The following is a 14,842-nucleotide window of genomic DNA, read 5'->3' on the forward strand; positions in this document are numbered from 1 at the left end:
TAGACTGATCAAATCAATATCAATATTGAATGTTTAACCAATTAATTTCCGACACAAAATTTTCATATTCTGAGCATTGAGAGTGTGTACCTTATTCCATTCAAGCTCACAATCTACACAACTGCACCAAAATGTATATGCTTTACACGCCCGTTGCCTCGTCTGAGCGAGCAACGGGTGAGGACAGAGATGCGCCGTAACGGACTACAAGAGCTCGTGTGCTGCCTCAGAGTCAGAACCACCCTCCCTTCATTCCAGCCTCGGTTGAGACGAATGGCAAGCTTTTTGCTTCCTCAACTGTCAAGTTGTTATCACATTTCATCTCCGAAATTCAGTGTGCTACTGCTGCTCGTCCCCTTCAAAGGGGTACGTAATCTCTTCAAAACGTCCGTGCACGGCCCCACATCCGTGTTTCGGGCACTGAAGGACTTGCAAGGAGTAGCCTGCTGCATCAGAGCCATCTGAGGTGCAGATGTGGCAACGGTTTATGGTCTTGTTGTTGGGACTGCTGTCTTCGAAACCGACCCCGCTTCTCCAATCGGGCACCAACAAGGCGATCTCACCATCTATCATCTTGGCAATCTCAGTCACGTCCTGGTCCATGATGTCCAGCTCCGCCACCATCTCGGTTGCCACACACAGGGCTGTGTCCGTCTCAGTGTCGAACGGGAAGTAGATGTTGCGAACGGGGCCTGCAATGTATAGACCAAACATCCATGCTCACCATCAACACATCATCACTAAAAATGAACTAAACTACTAGTAGTAATATTAGTTTTTCAAAACGAGGGCAGAAAATGAAACGCCTCTATTAAGGCGGAACGGAGGGAGTACTAACTAAAGTTCGGATTTTTACCTTCCTTGTCAGCGATCCTGAGTCGGAGAAAGATGTTGTCGTCATCTGTTCTCCTCCCTTTGATCACCACGTCTACATTCCCCCCGTGGTCGTCCTCCTGGCTCGTGAACAGTTCGATCTCGTTGCCCTCATACTCCACTGAGTTGCAGTCTAGGTCATTCTCCGGCTCATAGCCGAGAAAGTTGTTGCAGCCATTGACTAAAGAGCTGTTGGTGCTATGATAAGTACTCATAAGATGTTGGCTCAAAATGGGGCCTAACTCGTCGTAGTCCCTCTGATAACCTGTCGGCGGCCTCATGTCATAAATGTAATCATCTATATGAAGAAAGGGATCATTGAGAAGCTCCCACGCAGACAACCTGTTTGAGACGGTTGCCAGGCATTTCTCAACATATGTACGAACCTCAGCATCCTCGACCTTGTATAGAGCCTCGGGTTTCTTCCCCTAAAACATGAAGTTAGAAAGAATACTTCATCACACGATACAGCAAACAACGTTCCCAACACAAGTTTTGCGTACTTACCGAGATCACTTTCTTATAAATTTGGGCCGGGTGAGTACACTCGCTATACGGATACTCAAACGTAACCATTTCCAAAATGCACATTCCGAAGGAGTAAATGTCAACTAATTCGTTGTATTCCTCCTCGTACACCTCTGGAGCCATGAACTCAGGTGTCCCTATTGAAGATTCAAGAAATTAAGCACCAACACATTGTCACATTCCATCCCACCAACAAGATTTTCAAGAATCTCGGAAGTTTTTTTACCTACACAACGAGCAGTGTGCGATTTTCTTAGGATTGCAGCGAGGCCAAGGTCGCCAATCTTGACCTCCCCTTGGTTCCCGTTGATGAAGATGTTGTCGCACTTGAGGTCTCTGTGAATCACGGGAGGATCGTGGCTATGGAGATAGAGAAGGCCTTGCAAAATCTGCCTACACCAATGCTTTATTGCTCTTATATTCACCCTCTTATGCTTCAACCTATACCTATTCAGTCCAGATCAACAAAAACATTAACTAAAACAACTCAATCAACACAGATCAAACACAGCAGCCTAAGACAAGATCACCACTCACTGTCTAAGGGTGCCAGAAGTGAACATTTCGGTCACGAAATTGATGTTTCTGTTAGCCGTATCGACCCATGAAGTGCATAGCTTCATGATGTTCTTGTGTTTTAGAGTCTTGAGAAGATGTATTTCACAATACAGCCTCTCAAGATCCTCAGGGCTCTGCAGAAAATCATATAGCTTGACTTGGTTCCAAGCTACCTCTATCCCTTCATACTCATCAAAAGCTCTATAACTGCAACAAATGTAAAATAATGCAAAATCTAATAAGCCCAGAAATTCATATGAACTGTGATATATCTAAATGATTCCCTATTCTCTGCAGAAAAGGGCTAATGTGATGATAATCATGATATACATACACAGTCTTTGAAGCCCCTTTTCCAAGAATCTCATTATACTGCAATGATAGACAAAATCACAGCTCAAATTATAAATCTCACAAGAAATCAGCAAGAAATAATGACATTCAAGAATTTGAAAGCATACCCTTCCATATCTCCCAGTGGGATCAACTTCCACAAACTCAGAATCTTCTGAATCAAGATCAACAACACCATTCATTCCTCCACACTTATCTAGAGTCTAGAGAGAGAGGGTGAGAGAGATTTCTAATTCATTAATCAGCACAAGGGATCTACTTCACAAATGGGGGCTAAAAAAATCAAATATACAACAAATGATTATTGATAAAGATTATACCTTTAAAAATAGTGAAAAAGCACACCCTTTTTCAACCCCAACGAACAACTCTATCCCTCCACTCCCACCTCTCCAAATCCTCACAAAAAGACAGTTTTTTTTTCTTTTCCCTTTCCTAGCTTTCCTCCTCCATCACTTTCTATCTCATCACGAGCAGCAAAACATAAAAAAATATCAAACCACACACGCACTACACACACTCTGATTGACCCACAACTACACCTTTTTCTTGCTAATTTTATAAATTTTGTATATACATATTTTTTCAAGATAGACAGGGCTGAAACAGCTTGCTAGAAGTGGACCAACAACGGAGTACAAAGGAGCAGTGAATTAAATATTTAAATTAATCTTTTGTATATGTGTCATCTGGCAATGACACAAGTGGCTTACCTTAAAATATTGAATATTGTGTAATTTAAGGAAATGAATTTCGCATTTCCATGAAATTGTGCTTCAAAATTTTCAAGATTTAGTCTTGATTGGGATGGCTGTACTTCAGCTCTGTACCTTGTCCATCTGGCTCTAGATTGTGTTTCAAAAAATGATTTTTTTTCCTTTTATTTTGTGTTTGATTAATTTTTTTATTTTTCTATTGTGGATTGGGTCATTTCATAGTTCACACTTTTACAATTACAAATATACTTCGATCATTGACTGGATTTGAGTGAATAATGAATGTGGTTTGGGAGGTTTCCGTCGTGATTTTATTGATCTAGTACTCGCAATTAGAAAGTTTATCTCTTCTAATTTATCTACTATTTCTCTCATCTTTTATACTCCCTCGTTCCATAGTAATGGATGCGTTTCTTTTCGGCGCGGAAATTAAGAAAAATTGTGTTAGATAAGTTAAGTAAAGAGAGAATAAAGTGGAAAATGAAAAGATAGAGAGATGAAGAGAGGAAAAAGTAAGAGAGTGTAAAGAAGGTGTGAAAAAATGTGTTGACTTTTACTAAAAAAGGGAAATGACTCTATTACTACTATGGAACGTACCAACATGACAAAATAACTCTATTACTATGGAACGAGGGGAGTACTTTAGAGTACTAACAATGGAAGGGCCCTCCCATATCATTTCATTTCCACATCATCACTATTTTGTTTTTATTTTTTTGCATTTAAATTTAAATGCAAAAAGACAAATAATACGCAAAAATATTCGTTGTATTACAATATTGAAAAAAAATACAACGAGATGCAAATTTAAATAAAATTAGAGAGAGAAAAATTATAAAAATATGAGAGAAGAAAAAGATGATTGTGTGAGAAATAGAACGAAGGGGATGAGGTATTTATATTAGAAAATATGGAATAAAAAAATAAAAAGAAAATGGGATTGGCCTAGGCCTTTCCAACGGCCATATGGGAAGGGCCTTTGATAGGCCTTCTTCTTGCAATGGTTGGCCGATTGGGCCGATGGGAAAGGCCTCTCCATCGGCCAACCATTGTTAATGTTCTTCCTTACTTTTCCTGCCTTTTACTTTATTTACTTTTTCTTTTTCTCTCTTAATGTACCGATTTCTCATTAAAACTCAAGTCATCCACAAATGACACTATTTTTTATGGAGAAAGGGAGTATAAAGAAACCAAGTATTATCATTTTAAAATGATAAAATATTTTTAATTGAATCTATATAATTTCTATCATTGTTTGATAAAATAAAAGATTAAAACAAATAAATACTTATCTCCGACTCAAGATAGTTGAGTCTTATTTTTTTAGGTCATCCCAAAATAATGAAGTTAGTTTTGTTTTTTGGCAAACAACTTTTTTTCCCTTTTCTCTCTTTTGCTTGCATACTTTATTTTGTCCTTATTATGACCTTTAAACGTCCTCAACTAACTTGGAAATGATGAATTACATAATTAATTTTGTGGTTGATATTTTCAATAGATAATCTCCCTCCGCCCCACTATAGTAGAGGCGTTCCGTTTTAAACACTCGTCTTAAAAAATGATACATAAATAATTAAAGTGTACAAAGTAAAGTAAAAGAGATAATAATGTAGATGATAGTAAAGTAAGAGAGATAATAATGTCTTATCTCTCATACTTTACTCTCTCTCCACTTTGCATTATTATCTCTTATACTGTAATCTCTATTCAGTTTAACTATTTATTAATTATTTGTTCAAGATGAATGTGGAAAGCGAAACACCTTTACTATTGTGGAATGAAGAGAGTATATTTATTTTGTGACGTGAACCATTGAACTCAATGCTATAAAATCAAACAAAGAACAATTAAATACCAATCTTTTTATTTTTTAGAATTACAGATGTTATATATTACTACTCCTATATTAGACTTACGTTGTACACCATCCGTCCCACAAGAGTATACATTCTTTGTTTTTTTCCGTCTAACACGAGTATGTATTCTCTATTAATGTGAAATCCATCATCCACTAACTATACTTTAATTACTTTTCTTTCTATTTCTCTCTTACTTTATCAATTGTATATTAAAATCGTGTCCAACTAAAATTGCATATTCTTGTGGGAAGAACATGAGATCACTATATATCTATATCATACAAAATGAAAAATTTGTTAACGGATGAAGAATTCGTGATAGTGTAAAATGTGCTTCTTACGAGTCTGCTCATGATGAAATCGAATCAATATAGTACTCGCTCCGTCCCATAGTAGATGTCATACTTGGGAGATGGCACGGGATTTTAGGAGATTTATTTTGTGTGTTAAGTGGTGAGAGAAAATATAATTTTATAATTGATGTGAAAAGGAACTTTTTCCAAAAGAGGAAATGTGACATCTTTTGTGGGACAAACTAAAAAGGAAAGTGTGACATCTACTATGGGACGGAGGGAGTACTACTCTTTCCGTCCATTATTTATAGTCCCAATTTGATTTGACACAAGTTTTAAAAATTATTAAGGAAAATAATGGAAAAAGTTAGTGAAATATATGACCTACTATAATAATTTTCTAGTAGAACGTAAGTGTCCGTGTAATAATTTAATTGAGTTTGAGGTCCATTACCTAAAATAAAAAAAGAGATTTTAAATTGTTAACGTCCTAGATAAGCAAGTTGGAACATTATTTCGTGCATATAAGAGTGTCCACAGTAGGATCGCCGTGGCGGTCTATTGCTGGACAAGGGCGAGCAGCGGCGGGGAGGGCTCAGCCGCATTTACGTTGTGGAAGGGGAAGTGGGGGCGGGGGGCGCGGCGGAGGGGGCAGCGGTCTATTGCATGCCGGAAGGAGCAGTGGCGATGTTTTTGAATTTTTTTAATTTTTTTAAAAAAATTTATCTATTAAATACTCCCTCCGTCCCGCTTTAGGAGTTCCTGTTGATAAATTTCAAGCGTCCCGCTTTAAGAGTCCCGGTTGAGATAAACTAATAAAAAATGCCTACAAAATAAGTGAAAAAGTATCAAAAGTGGGTCCCAACATCCACTTCAACATTTATTTATAACACACTCAATTAAAAGTGGGTCCCAACACCCACTACACATTTATTTATTACCCACTCAAAAACTTTCTTAAAACATGTGTCCGACTCAACCGGGACTCTTAAAACGGGACGGAGGGAGTATCTATTCCCAATTCATTTTTTTCATTCCATTCCGTTCTATTTATTTTTTCCCAATTAATTTTGTTCTAGTCCAATTAAAATATACCAACAATTGATAAAATAATGCGATTTATGGTTATGGCGTGCCTGTTATTGGACTGAACAAATTTTTTTTTATGACTATAGATAAGTTTTTGTGACTGTGACATGGTTGTTCTGCCTTATTGTGGATAGTCTAAAGATACTCCTAGATATAGATAAAAGATTGAGATCCTACCTCAGATTTTTCAACCAAGTCAAGGGGGAGAGTTTAAAGTTTTTGGTTGGTGAAACGGGAGAGATTACGCGTGATCAAGTTATATGGAAAAATAACCGACCAAGTGGATCTGTTTGAAAATGTCGTTGCGACTTGATCAAGGCGCTTCTCTCTTTCACAAAAATATTTATAACTCCCTAACATGCATCCTACTTCTAACAGCAAGCGGCAAGTACGAGGTCGATCCCACAGAGAAACTGGTGCGTTGAGTGTGTGTTTAGTGAACAGGGTTCGGCTGCTGCCACACTTTAAGTTGGGAGTTTTAAACTACTGGATTAAACTAGGCGGAATATAAACTAACTAACGGATCAAGTGACTCATCATGCTGGAAAATAGCAAACCGATCAAGTAAGCGACAAACTGGAATAAAATATTTAACTACCTAAACATGCTACGAATCTACGAAACACTTTTCCATTCCACATAATGAAAGTTCAACACTGGATCTGGAATTTTTTTAAAGATAAAGATTAAACTAGAACAGTAGACGAAAATTCTGAAAACAAATAACTTTGATTTTTTAACTCAAAACATAATCGTGAAGAAACGGAATACAAAACAAGAACGTTTCTTTGACTACGCAACAAAATGAAATTAAACTAAGAAACTAGATCTAGAGTATGAGAAAGCGAATAAAGCCGAGAGATCCTCAGTCGGAAACTTGAGACGGCGCCGAACAGACCTGGGTTTCTCTGTCGCTCCCTTCGGTCGCTCTCCTTCTAACTGACCATTTCTACTCTCCAATCTAAGCTATTTTGGAACTTGGAACTTGGAACCAGGAACAAGCAGAAACTAAAACTAAAAAGGGAGAGGAAAAACTCCACTATGGCGCTGCGTCCTCCATTTATAGGCTCTTCACAACAACCTCCAGCTATGATAACAACTTTGACAGCGAATATTCGTCCTTGCTGGGATTGCGCGCCTCATCTGCTGATACGTGTCCTCCTTCTAGAATGCAGCGATCTTTCAATAACCGAGTGAGGATTCGCCTTCGTCCTTGCGCTTCTTATCCATCGATACGTGTCCCCTTTCCTGTTTCACAGCTGTAGTCCTTGATAACTGATTGAGGATTGCTTTCCAGCGCATCGGCCATACGTGTCCTCCTTCTAGAATGTAGTGGTCCCCCGGCTAACTGCTTGATCACCACCTTGATCAAACCACATGGTTTTGGCCTTTTTTGCCTTCTACGCCAGCTTGATTAGCTTGGCCTTGCTGCCCTTGGTCAAGCGACATTTCTGCACAATTAACACTCGCTTTGCGCGATAAACTGATTAAGTAGCCTTCATTTTACCCTTAAACCGATGCATGAAATATGCCTTATCATTGGTTTTTGTACATTTTATTGACCAAGTAGTATAGTATTTAAATCTCCCAACCATGCTATACAAATAAAATAAGAATTTTCCTTTTTAGGGAAAATAAATTTGATTTTATAAATGATGTTTGGTAGATTTTCTGCATTGTATCATCATCATCAGTCAATTTTACATTATTGTTATTACCTTGAAAATTCCTACCTAAGTATCTTAATTTAGTGTTATCCAAGTATTAACGTCACCTTTGAAGTAATATTAGTCTTTCAGTGACAATTAATTCTACTTGGAAACTACATTGGTTTATTTATTTGTTAACTTATTTGACGATCTTGAGCTCAATTAATTAGACATGGGTTTGACTGTTGATTAGCTGTTCATAATTGCAAAGTATGGTTTTTTCTTCTAGATAGTTCAAAATATTTGAATTTACTTTTTCGTTTCATAATATTTTAAATTTGTCTTATTTTCTTAAACTAAGAAATTATTCAATAAGTATCGTGTTAATTCAAATTAGCTGATGCAATATGTTATTTTATATACTCCATCCATTTATATAAGTCTGGCCTTTTTGTCATTTTCACTCGTCTACACTAAATGTGGTGTTTTTGTTTGAGTATATAATCCCACCCATTTACTTATATTTCAAATCTTAATAATTCACACTTAATATTTATAAAAATGCAGCGCTTATTTGTATTTCAAATCTTATTTAACAGTTGACACTACATTTTTTGATTTTATCCATTCAAAGTTGATCTACCAACAATTTATTAATATATATTTCTACATCTTCATTCCACAATTGTCTTATCATAGAAGGTGAAGCATGTAATACAAACCACATACATACCTATGTATGTATTATTGCACACATCGTGTGTGCGCACATGCAAGATGCAACTTCACATGGGCTCACATGAACACAACATGACCCTTGAAAATTGGATATTTTATCCCAAAAATTTGTCGACATTTTACCTAATCTACAAAAAATGCTTGTTTATTTCATGTACATTACACTATATAGCTGCTGTATTTGTTTAATAATATTAGTAATATACACACACTACCACACTATATGAATGACTTGAAGGATAAGCGTGGTACTAACTAAAATTGTAGTTATAAACTTATAATGATAATAATAGTAGTAGTATGTGTCATCAATAAAACCTGTATATACGTTTATTTTATTATATTTATTTTGTACTGTGCGATATCATTGGACTTAACAAAATACATTTCAATTTCCCCATCTAATGTTTTATTTTTGTATGGTAAGAAGAAGTCCATAAACCTTATACTCCTAGTGTAACGCCCCACTTTTTGAACCCTAATTTTCGAACCTTAAAGTACATGTATTTAATGCTTTTGCTATTGCGAGGTCCGCGAATTAATTATCGAGTAAAATTGTTGGATAGCTTTCGTGACCTAATTTTGAGTTGGAATTTTGACTGGGTCAACGGTGTTGAATATGTGACGTGGCTGCTCGAATAATTGAATACGCGGATAAATTAAAGGTTTTTGGATAATCGATTAATTGTTATGAGAGCTAGAAATTATGAAATAAATTACATCGCGAATTTAAATAATTTCCTTTCCGTGAGGAATATTTATTGGACTCAATTCCATGTTGGATCCGATGAATTAAATAAATAATATGAAAGTCCAGTCCGTGATAAATAAGTTGTGTACTGCACAATTTAAAATAAAATACAATGGGCTATGGATTAAACTAAACTAATTAAAATAAAACATCTTTGATTCCAATTTTAATTAAAGATTCTGCGCAGATTTTCCTCCTCCGTGAAAAGATATTCATCCTCCGTAATCTAAAAACAAAACACCAAATAAATTCAATTAAATCAAAAAAATGAATCCCTCCTCCCTCAACCCACGTTGAAAACACTATCTCCCTCCCCTAAAATCTCTCCCACATCTTTAACCACCTCTCCCCCTAATTTAATCACCAAATTAGTTCATTCTTCCTCATATTAACTCTCTGCAATCAAGAAACAAGACGTCCTCTTTCAACTTCTATTCAAGGTAGACTCTATTGAATTTCTTCCTCTACTTTACATGATTTGAAATTCAGATCAACTTATTCAATTATTCCGGTCAGAAATCGAGAACTAAGGAGAGGGAGTTCCTGCTCCGTCCAGTTGCAAATCTGCAAATTTAAGGTATACACCTCTCCCGCCCAAATTTCCAATGGCATACTACTGCATCCATATATATTTCCCCTACTGTTGCCACAATCTGCGATATATCTCCTAATCGAATGAATCGAAGCAAACTAAACTAAAGAAACAAGCTTTAACTCACGAAATCAAATAAAGAACTTACCCTCGGGGAGAAATCGGGGCGGAAGCGGGGGCTGACCGGAGGCAGCGTCTCCCGGCAGCGGTGGCGGTAGCACCAACGGCGGGCAGCGGCAGCAGCGCTCCTCCCGGCGACGGCTGCACGACCACCAGCAGCGGCTCCTCCCGGCTGAGCAGCAGCGACGCGAATCCGGTGAGCAGCGACCGGCGACGGTGAATCGGTGGAAGGCGACGGGAGTGGGAGCTCTAAATACTTTCGTCGAGAGAGAAGAAGAAAGAGGAGGGTGAGAGGAGAGAGAGAGAGTGTAAGATGGGGGGTAATTCGGGCCTTGGGTAATTGGGCCTCATTAAATTAGAAGTGGGTAGAATTATTAAATTGATGGGCTCCTTTTAATTGTTGGGTTTATTTTGTGATTGGAGATATAAGGTGATGAAATAATTAAGTTTTGGGCCGATAATTAATTGGGGCGAACTATTTAAATAAATCTTTGAATTGATAATTAAATTAATTGTGGGAAATTATTTAATTAATTCCGGAATATTTCAACGAATGAATAATTATATCCTAAGTCCGAAATAAATATAGATCGAGGGGAAAATGCTTGCGATAATTTAATTACTTTTTATTAATTTTGGGAATTTTAATTCGATATCAAGGGGGAAATTACGAGGAGCCATCGGAGCGATTATTGGCGTAAGCGGCCGAATAAGCGAAAATTGAGAGAACAAGATAAAAGACTTCAAGTAGAGTGCATGCATTTTATTGATTTAATTGGATATATGTATTATATAAATTATAAAGGTGAGACTTCGCAAGGGAATCGAGATACCAAAGGGAAGGAAGTGTAGAGAATTAATCAATTGAGGTGAGCTTTCTTTAAAATAAGGACAACGTCCTACATATTTTATCGATGGAAATGAAACTGTATTTATCATGCTATGATTTGATTTTTACGTGCCTATCTGATGTGGCTTTATGCCATTATTATATAAATCGAATTCGGGTCCTTGTAGGGCCGCAAACCCTACTTGGGCTAGTGTACACCTATGGTAGATCGTGTGCTAGCGTACGGGCTGGCCGGTCTAGTGGCTTGGTTTGTGGCCACATTCCAAGTCATGTATTGGCAGATATGGTAAACGTCTATGGGAAATGACTGATCAGTCGATGTTTGAAATGGAAATGATTTTGAGTGCCTCGGGCATTTCTAAAGCTAAACCCCGATGGTTACTTGTGAATGGCATGATAAATTACTCTTTATTGAAAATATTTTCGGCATGAGCCACTGAGTATTCTTATAATACTCAGCCCTGCATGTGTTTTCCTTATGTGCAGGTTGAGCGGCGACGAGGACGTGGTGGTGTTGAGCAAGTGAATTTAAGATATTATGGTTGTTTTTGAACCTTGGGTGTCGTTGTGTCTCCACACATGACGTCACTCTTTCTCTTGGTCGTTTCCGCTGTGACTTTTCGGTTATTCATGTTTTATTTGGGCCGACAGCTTTAATTGTTAGGATAATGGATATTCAGAATTTATTGTTGGATAATATTAAACTCTTGGTTATTTAATTGGATATTAATAGTTGGTCCAACTTGTGTTGAAACCCTAATCTTTTTCGTCTGTTTATTTAATTCTTTTAATCACGATCGTCCGTATTTATTAACCCTAAAGGGCGGTCGTGACAGTTTGGTATCAGAGCCTCAGTTTCTTTCCGCTCTGGACCCAAGAGTCTTTTTGAGTCAAAAATCTATTCTTGTATTATTTGACTAAGGCATAAACATTGAAGGCTCAACACCACGACTCGTCACGCCCAACCACGAAAGAAGAGGTAAGAATATTTTGACGACTTTTGAAATGAATTACTGAAATTTTTGAAATTCGATGGAAAAATGGTTCCTTGAGAAAATGGCAAGTTTGGGCCTATTGAAAATTTAAAGTAAATGCTATGGCTTTTGGAAATGATGTGGTCATATGAGACGTGAGACACTATGGAAGAATGTGATTGAAGGTGTTGAATGTGGTAAATATTGAAGTGTGAATATGAATCGCATGCTTGAGGCGGAGATTTGTTATTACATGTCTGAGCTGCGAATTTAACTTGAAGGACATACATGTTGATTACTTGAGCGGCAAATTATTATTATTATTTTTTTATGCCTATGTGGTCGAAATTGCATGATTACGAAACTGTGAATGCAAAGCATAATGAGTGCAAAGTTACAATTTTGTGATTGTGATAAAGATGTCCATGAACTGTATGATTTACGGAATGTGATTCCATGGACGATGGATTGACTGAGTTACTATTTTAAATATTAATGTACGCTGGATGAAATGCTATGGAATGCCAAATGGTTTATATGGATAAACATGTTTGACTGCGCAATATATGAATGACGTTTTATGTGATGATAATTCATGATTGATGAAGTACGAGGTATTGTATAGAATCATTGTGAAAGTGAAATGTGGAATTTTGAACTTCGTTGCAAAAGTAGAATCCGTATGAAGCTTGAATTAAGCAATGATCGAATATATGTATAAGTATGAGATTATGAACTATGTCTGGAAAACATAGAGTGCCTAAGAAGTATGCTAGGCCAAACGTGCTCGAACACAGTTATAAACTGATAACTACAATATCACTTTCCTGAGTGATGGGACAAACGAAAACATGTACTTCGAACTAGACGGATTATTGTAATTGCCTATTGTCTTCCCTGGATGATAAGAACAAAACGAAAGGAAGTTTCTAACGAGATCAAGACAAGAAGAAATGTTAGGTGATGTATCCTTACAATGACGAGATTTTGTGCATGCAATCAAATAAAGTGATGCAATCGTGCATAACATGTTAATGCGACGACGCGTTACAAATATGACAACACTTATGACACGTTAAGGCCGGGAGGGTTATTACCATGTTTTAATGAGAATGACCGCTATGGCGTGCCAAAAACAATATGAAGGTGTGATCTTCAAGGACAGTTAATTGCTGTAACGACACCAAGAATCTTGACTTCGAATCTAGAGTTTTCGAGAACGCATCTATTATCTTCGGGAAATGACGGAGTGCTACCTTTGTAGCTAGAATGGATGAATTTAATTGACGGTACTTACTTGGATTCTCATAAATTTCTTTCTATGAAGCTCCTTGACAATGGTATTCTTTTCGTGCATTTAAAACCTTTGATTGACCTGCAATTTGCAAGTGATGCATCACTGTTTCTTTTTAATGAAAGTAGTGACTCATTCTTGTTCCTCTTGAGTCATTTTCGGAGCCATTCTAATCAAGGGCAATGTCAATAGTGCTCCTCATGTTGAAACCCGTTCTGATCCAAGTAAGACTGTTAAGTAGATTTCCAAATTTTTGATACAAGACTCTCAAGGAAGACAATGGCTCGATCTCTGCAAACACATATGAGGAATAAGTTTCAAGAGACACATACAAAATGATACACCAGCAACACGCAGAGTCGAATATTTACGCATCTATGCTTAGTTGCAGCAAGCAGCCAAAGAATCGAATGTTATGCCATACCAGACATTAGGTCTTGAGAAATAAAAAGTTGAGAGAAGCCGTGTACACAAAATTATCACGTTTTGGGGCTCAGAATTTATGTAAGTGGTTGATCAAGGGATATACGGATAACAACAGAAAGTTGTGAGTCGGAGTATTCAAGATCGTCGCATAAGAGCATCACTGTATGATAGTATTGGAATGAAAATACGAGCACCCTGATAGATTATGATATACGAACGAAGGTCGTAGACGAGAGAAAATCGTCCAGCAAGTGGCGAAATTGAATCAACTAAAATGGGAAATAATCGAAAGGAGAAAACGCGTGCAAGCACCATCACCATCACCTCCTCCACCTAAGCCAGAATGGCATATTGAATGGTTTTGCTAAAGCAAAATCCTCCTATCTTCGATGGGATAGAAGAGTCAGCAAAGTCCGAGACTTGGATATGCGCTTTGGAGCGTATTATCACAGTTCTGATGTGCAACGATGAGGAACGAATGACTTGTGTGACCTATGGGTCAGCCGACATCTGGTGGGATACCAAGATGAAGACTACGCCACGAGATCAAGTGGGTAGAATGACTTGGGAGAACTTTAAGGAGGAGATATATATCAAGTACGTACCAACGAGCTACCGAAAAGCAAAGGCGGCTGAGTTTTACAACTTAACCCAAGGGCGCATGTCGGTGACTGAATATGATCGAACACTCTGCGATATGACTCGGTATGCACCTGAACAAGTTGACACCGACGAGAAGCTAGCCGATAAGTTCCGTGAGGGTCTAAGGCATGAGATAAAGATGGCACTAGCTAGTCGTGGGAGACTTACATACGCGGAAGAGTTGGCCCTCGCACTAGATGTTGAGGCAACTATGCCCAAGGAGAGGGCGATGTGAAACACTACACTGGCACTGCCTCCACCACATTATTCTCGAGAGAAAAGAAAGTGGGATGAAAAATAGGACCCACTATGAAAACAAGAGTTACCAGCCCACCCAAAATCGACCACAGTATGGGTTCTAGAGAGTGTCCGAGCAAGAATGCGAGGATGGGGTCAAGGCAGAACAATCAAGGATTCTGTCAGCAGTCGAGGGCACCACCGGTTGAACCAAGGATGAATTGTGATCAACCTCCGTGACAACAACAACCTCACCGCCCAAGACTTCCCTCCCAGGCTAGAGCATATGAGCTGAGTTT

General features: G+C 37.8%; 2 protein-coding genes and 1 long non-coding RNA gene across 3 annotated transcripts; 2 read left to right on the forward strand and 1 right to left on the reverse strand.

The window, feature by feature from the left end:
* On the reverse strand, nt 1-2,623 carry LOC121775714 (serine/threonine-protein kinase WNK1-like). The gene is made up of 7 exons (XM_042172740.1): nt 2,421-2,623; nt 2,294-2,331; nt 1,939-2,166; nt 1,628-1,848; nt 1,381-1,538; nt 857-1,301; nt 1-692 (listed from the first exon to the last, which is right to left on the reverse strand). The coding sequence occupies exons 1-7, from the start codon at nt 2,493-2,495 to the stop codon at nt 340-342; spliced, it is 1,518 nt and encodes a 505-aa protein (XP_042028674.1). The 5' UTR covers nt 2,496-2,623; the 3' UTR covers nt 1-339.
* Nucleotides 2,624-9,799: 7,176 nt separating this feature from the next.
* LOC121776600 lies at nt 9,800-11,700 on the forward strand. The gene is made up of 4 exons (XR_006045341.1): nt 9,800-9,848; nt 9,925-9,985; nt 10,926-10,989; nt 11,457-11,700. It is a non-coding gene; the product is annotated as an uncharacterized LOC121776600 (long non-coding RNA).
* Nucleotides 11,701-14,019: 2,319 nt separating this feature from the next.
* LOC121776869 lies at nt 14,020-14,541 on the forward strand. The gene has a single exon (XM_042174024.1). It carries the CDS (start codon nt 14,020-14,022, stop codon nt 14,539-14,541), a length of 522 nt encoding a protein of 173 aa, XP_042029958.1.
* Nucleotides 14,542-14,842: the final 301 nt, after the last annotated feature.

The sequence above is a fragment of the Salvia splendens genome, chromosome 18 (assembly GCF_004379255.2).
Source record: "Salvia splendens isolate huo1 chromosome 18, SspV2, whole genome shotgun sequence".
Classification (NCBI taxonomy): domain Eukaryota; kingdom Viridiplantae; phylum Streptophyta; class Magnoliopsida; order Lamiales; family Lamiaceae; genus Salvia; species Salvia splendens.

Excerpts from the sequence above, each read along its gene's own strand:
- LOC121775714 (XM_042172740.1), bottom strand. The coding sequence starts at position 2,495 with ATGAATGGTGTTGTTGATCTTGATTCAGAAGATTCTGAGTTTGTGGAA. Across the intron at positions 1,539-1,627 it reads GCACACTGCTCGTTGTGTAG|GGACACCTGAGTTCATGGCT; the intron begins GTAAAAAAACTT and ends AATCTTCAATAG. Across the intron at positions 1,302-1,380 it reads TTTATAAGAAAGTGATCTCG|GGGAAGAAACCCGAGGCTCT; the intron begins GTAAGTACGCAA and ends TTCATGTTTTAG.
- LOC121776869 (XM_042174024.1), top strand. The coding sequence starts at position 14,020 with ATGGTTTTGCTAAAGCAAAATCCTCCTATCTTCGATGGGATAGAAGAG.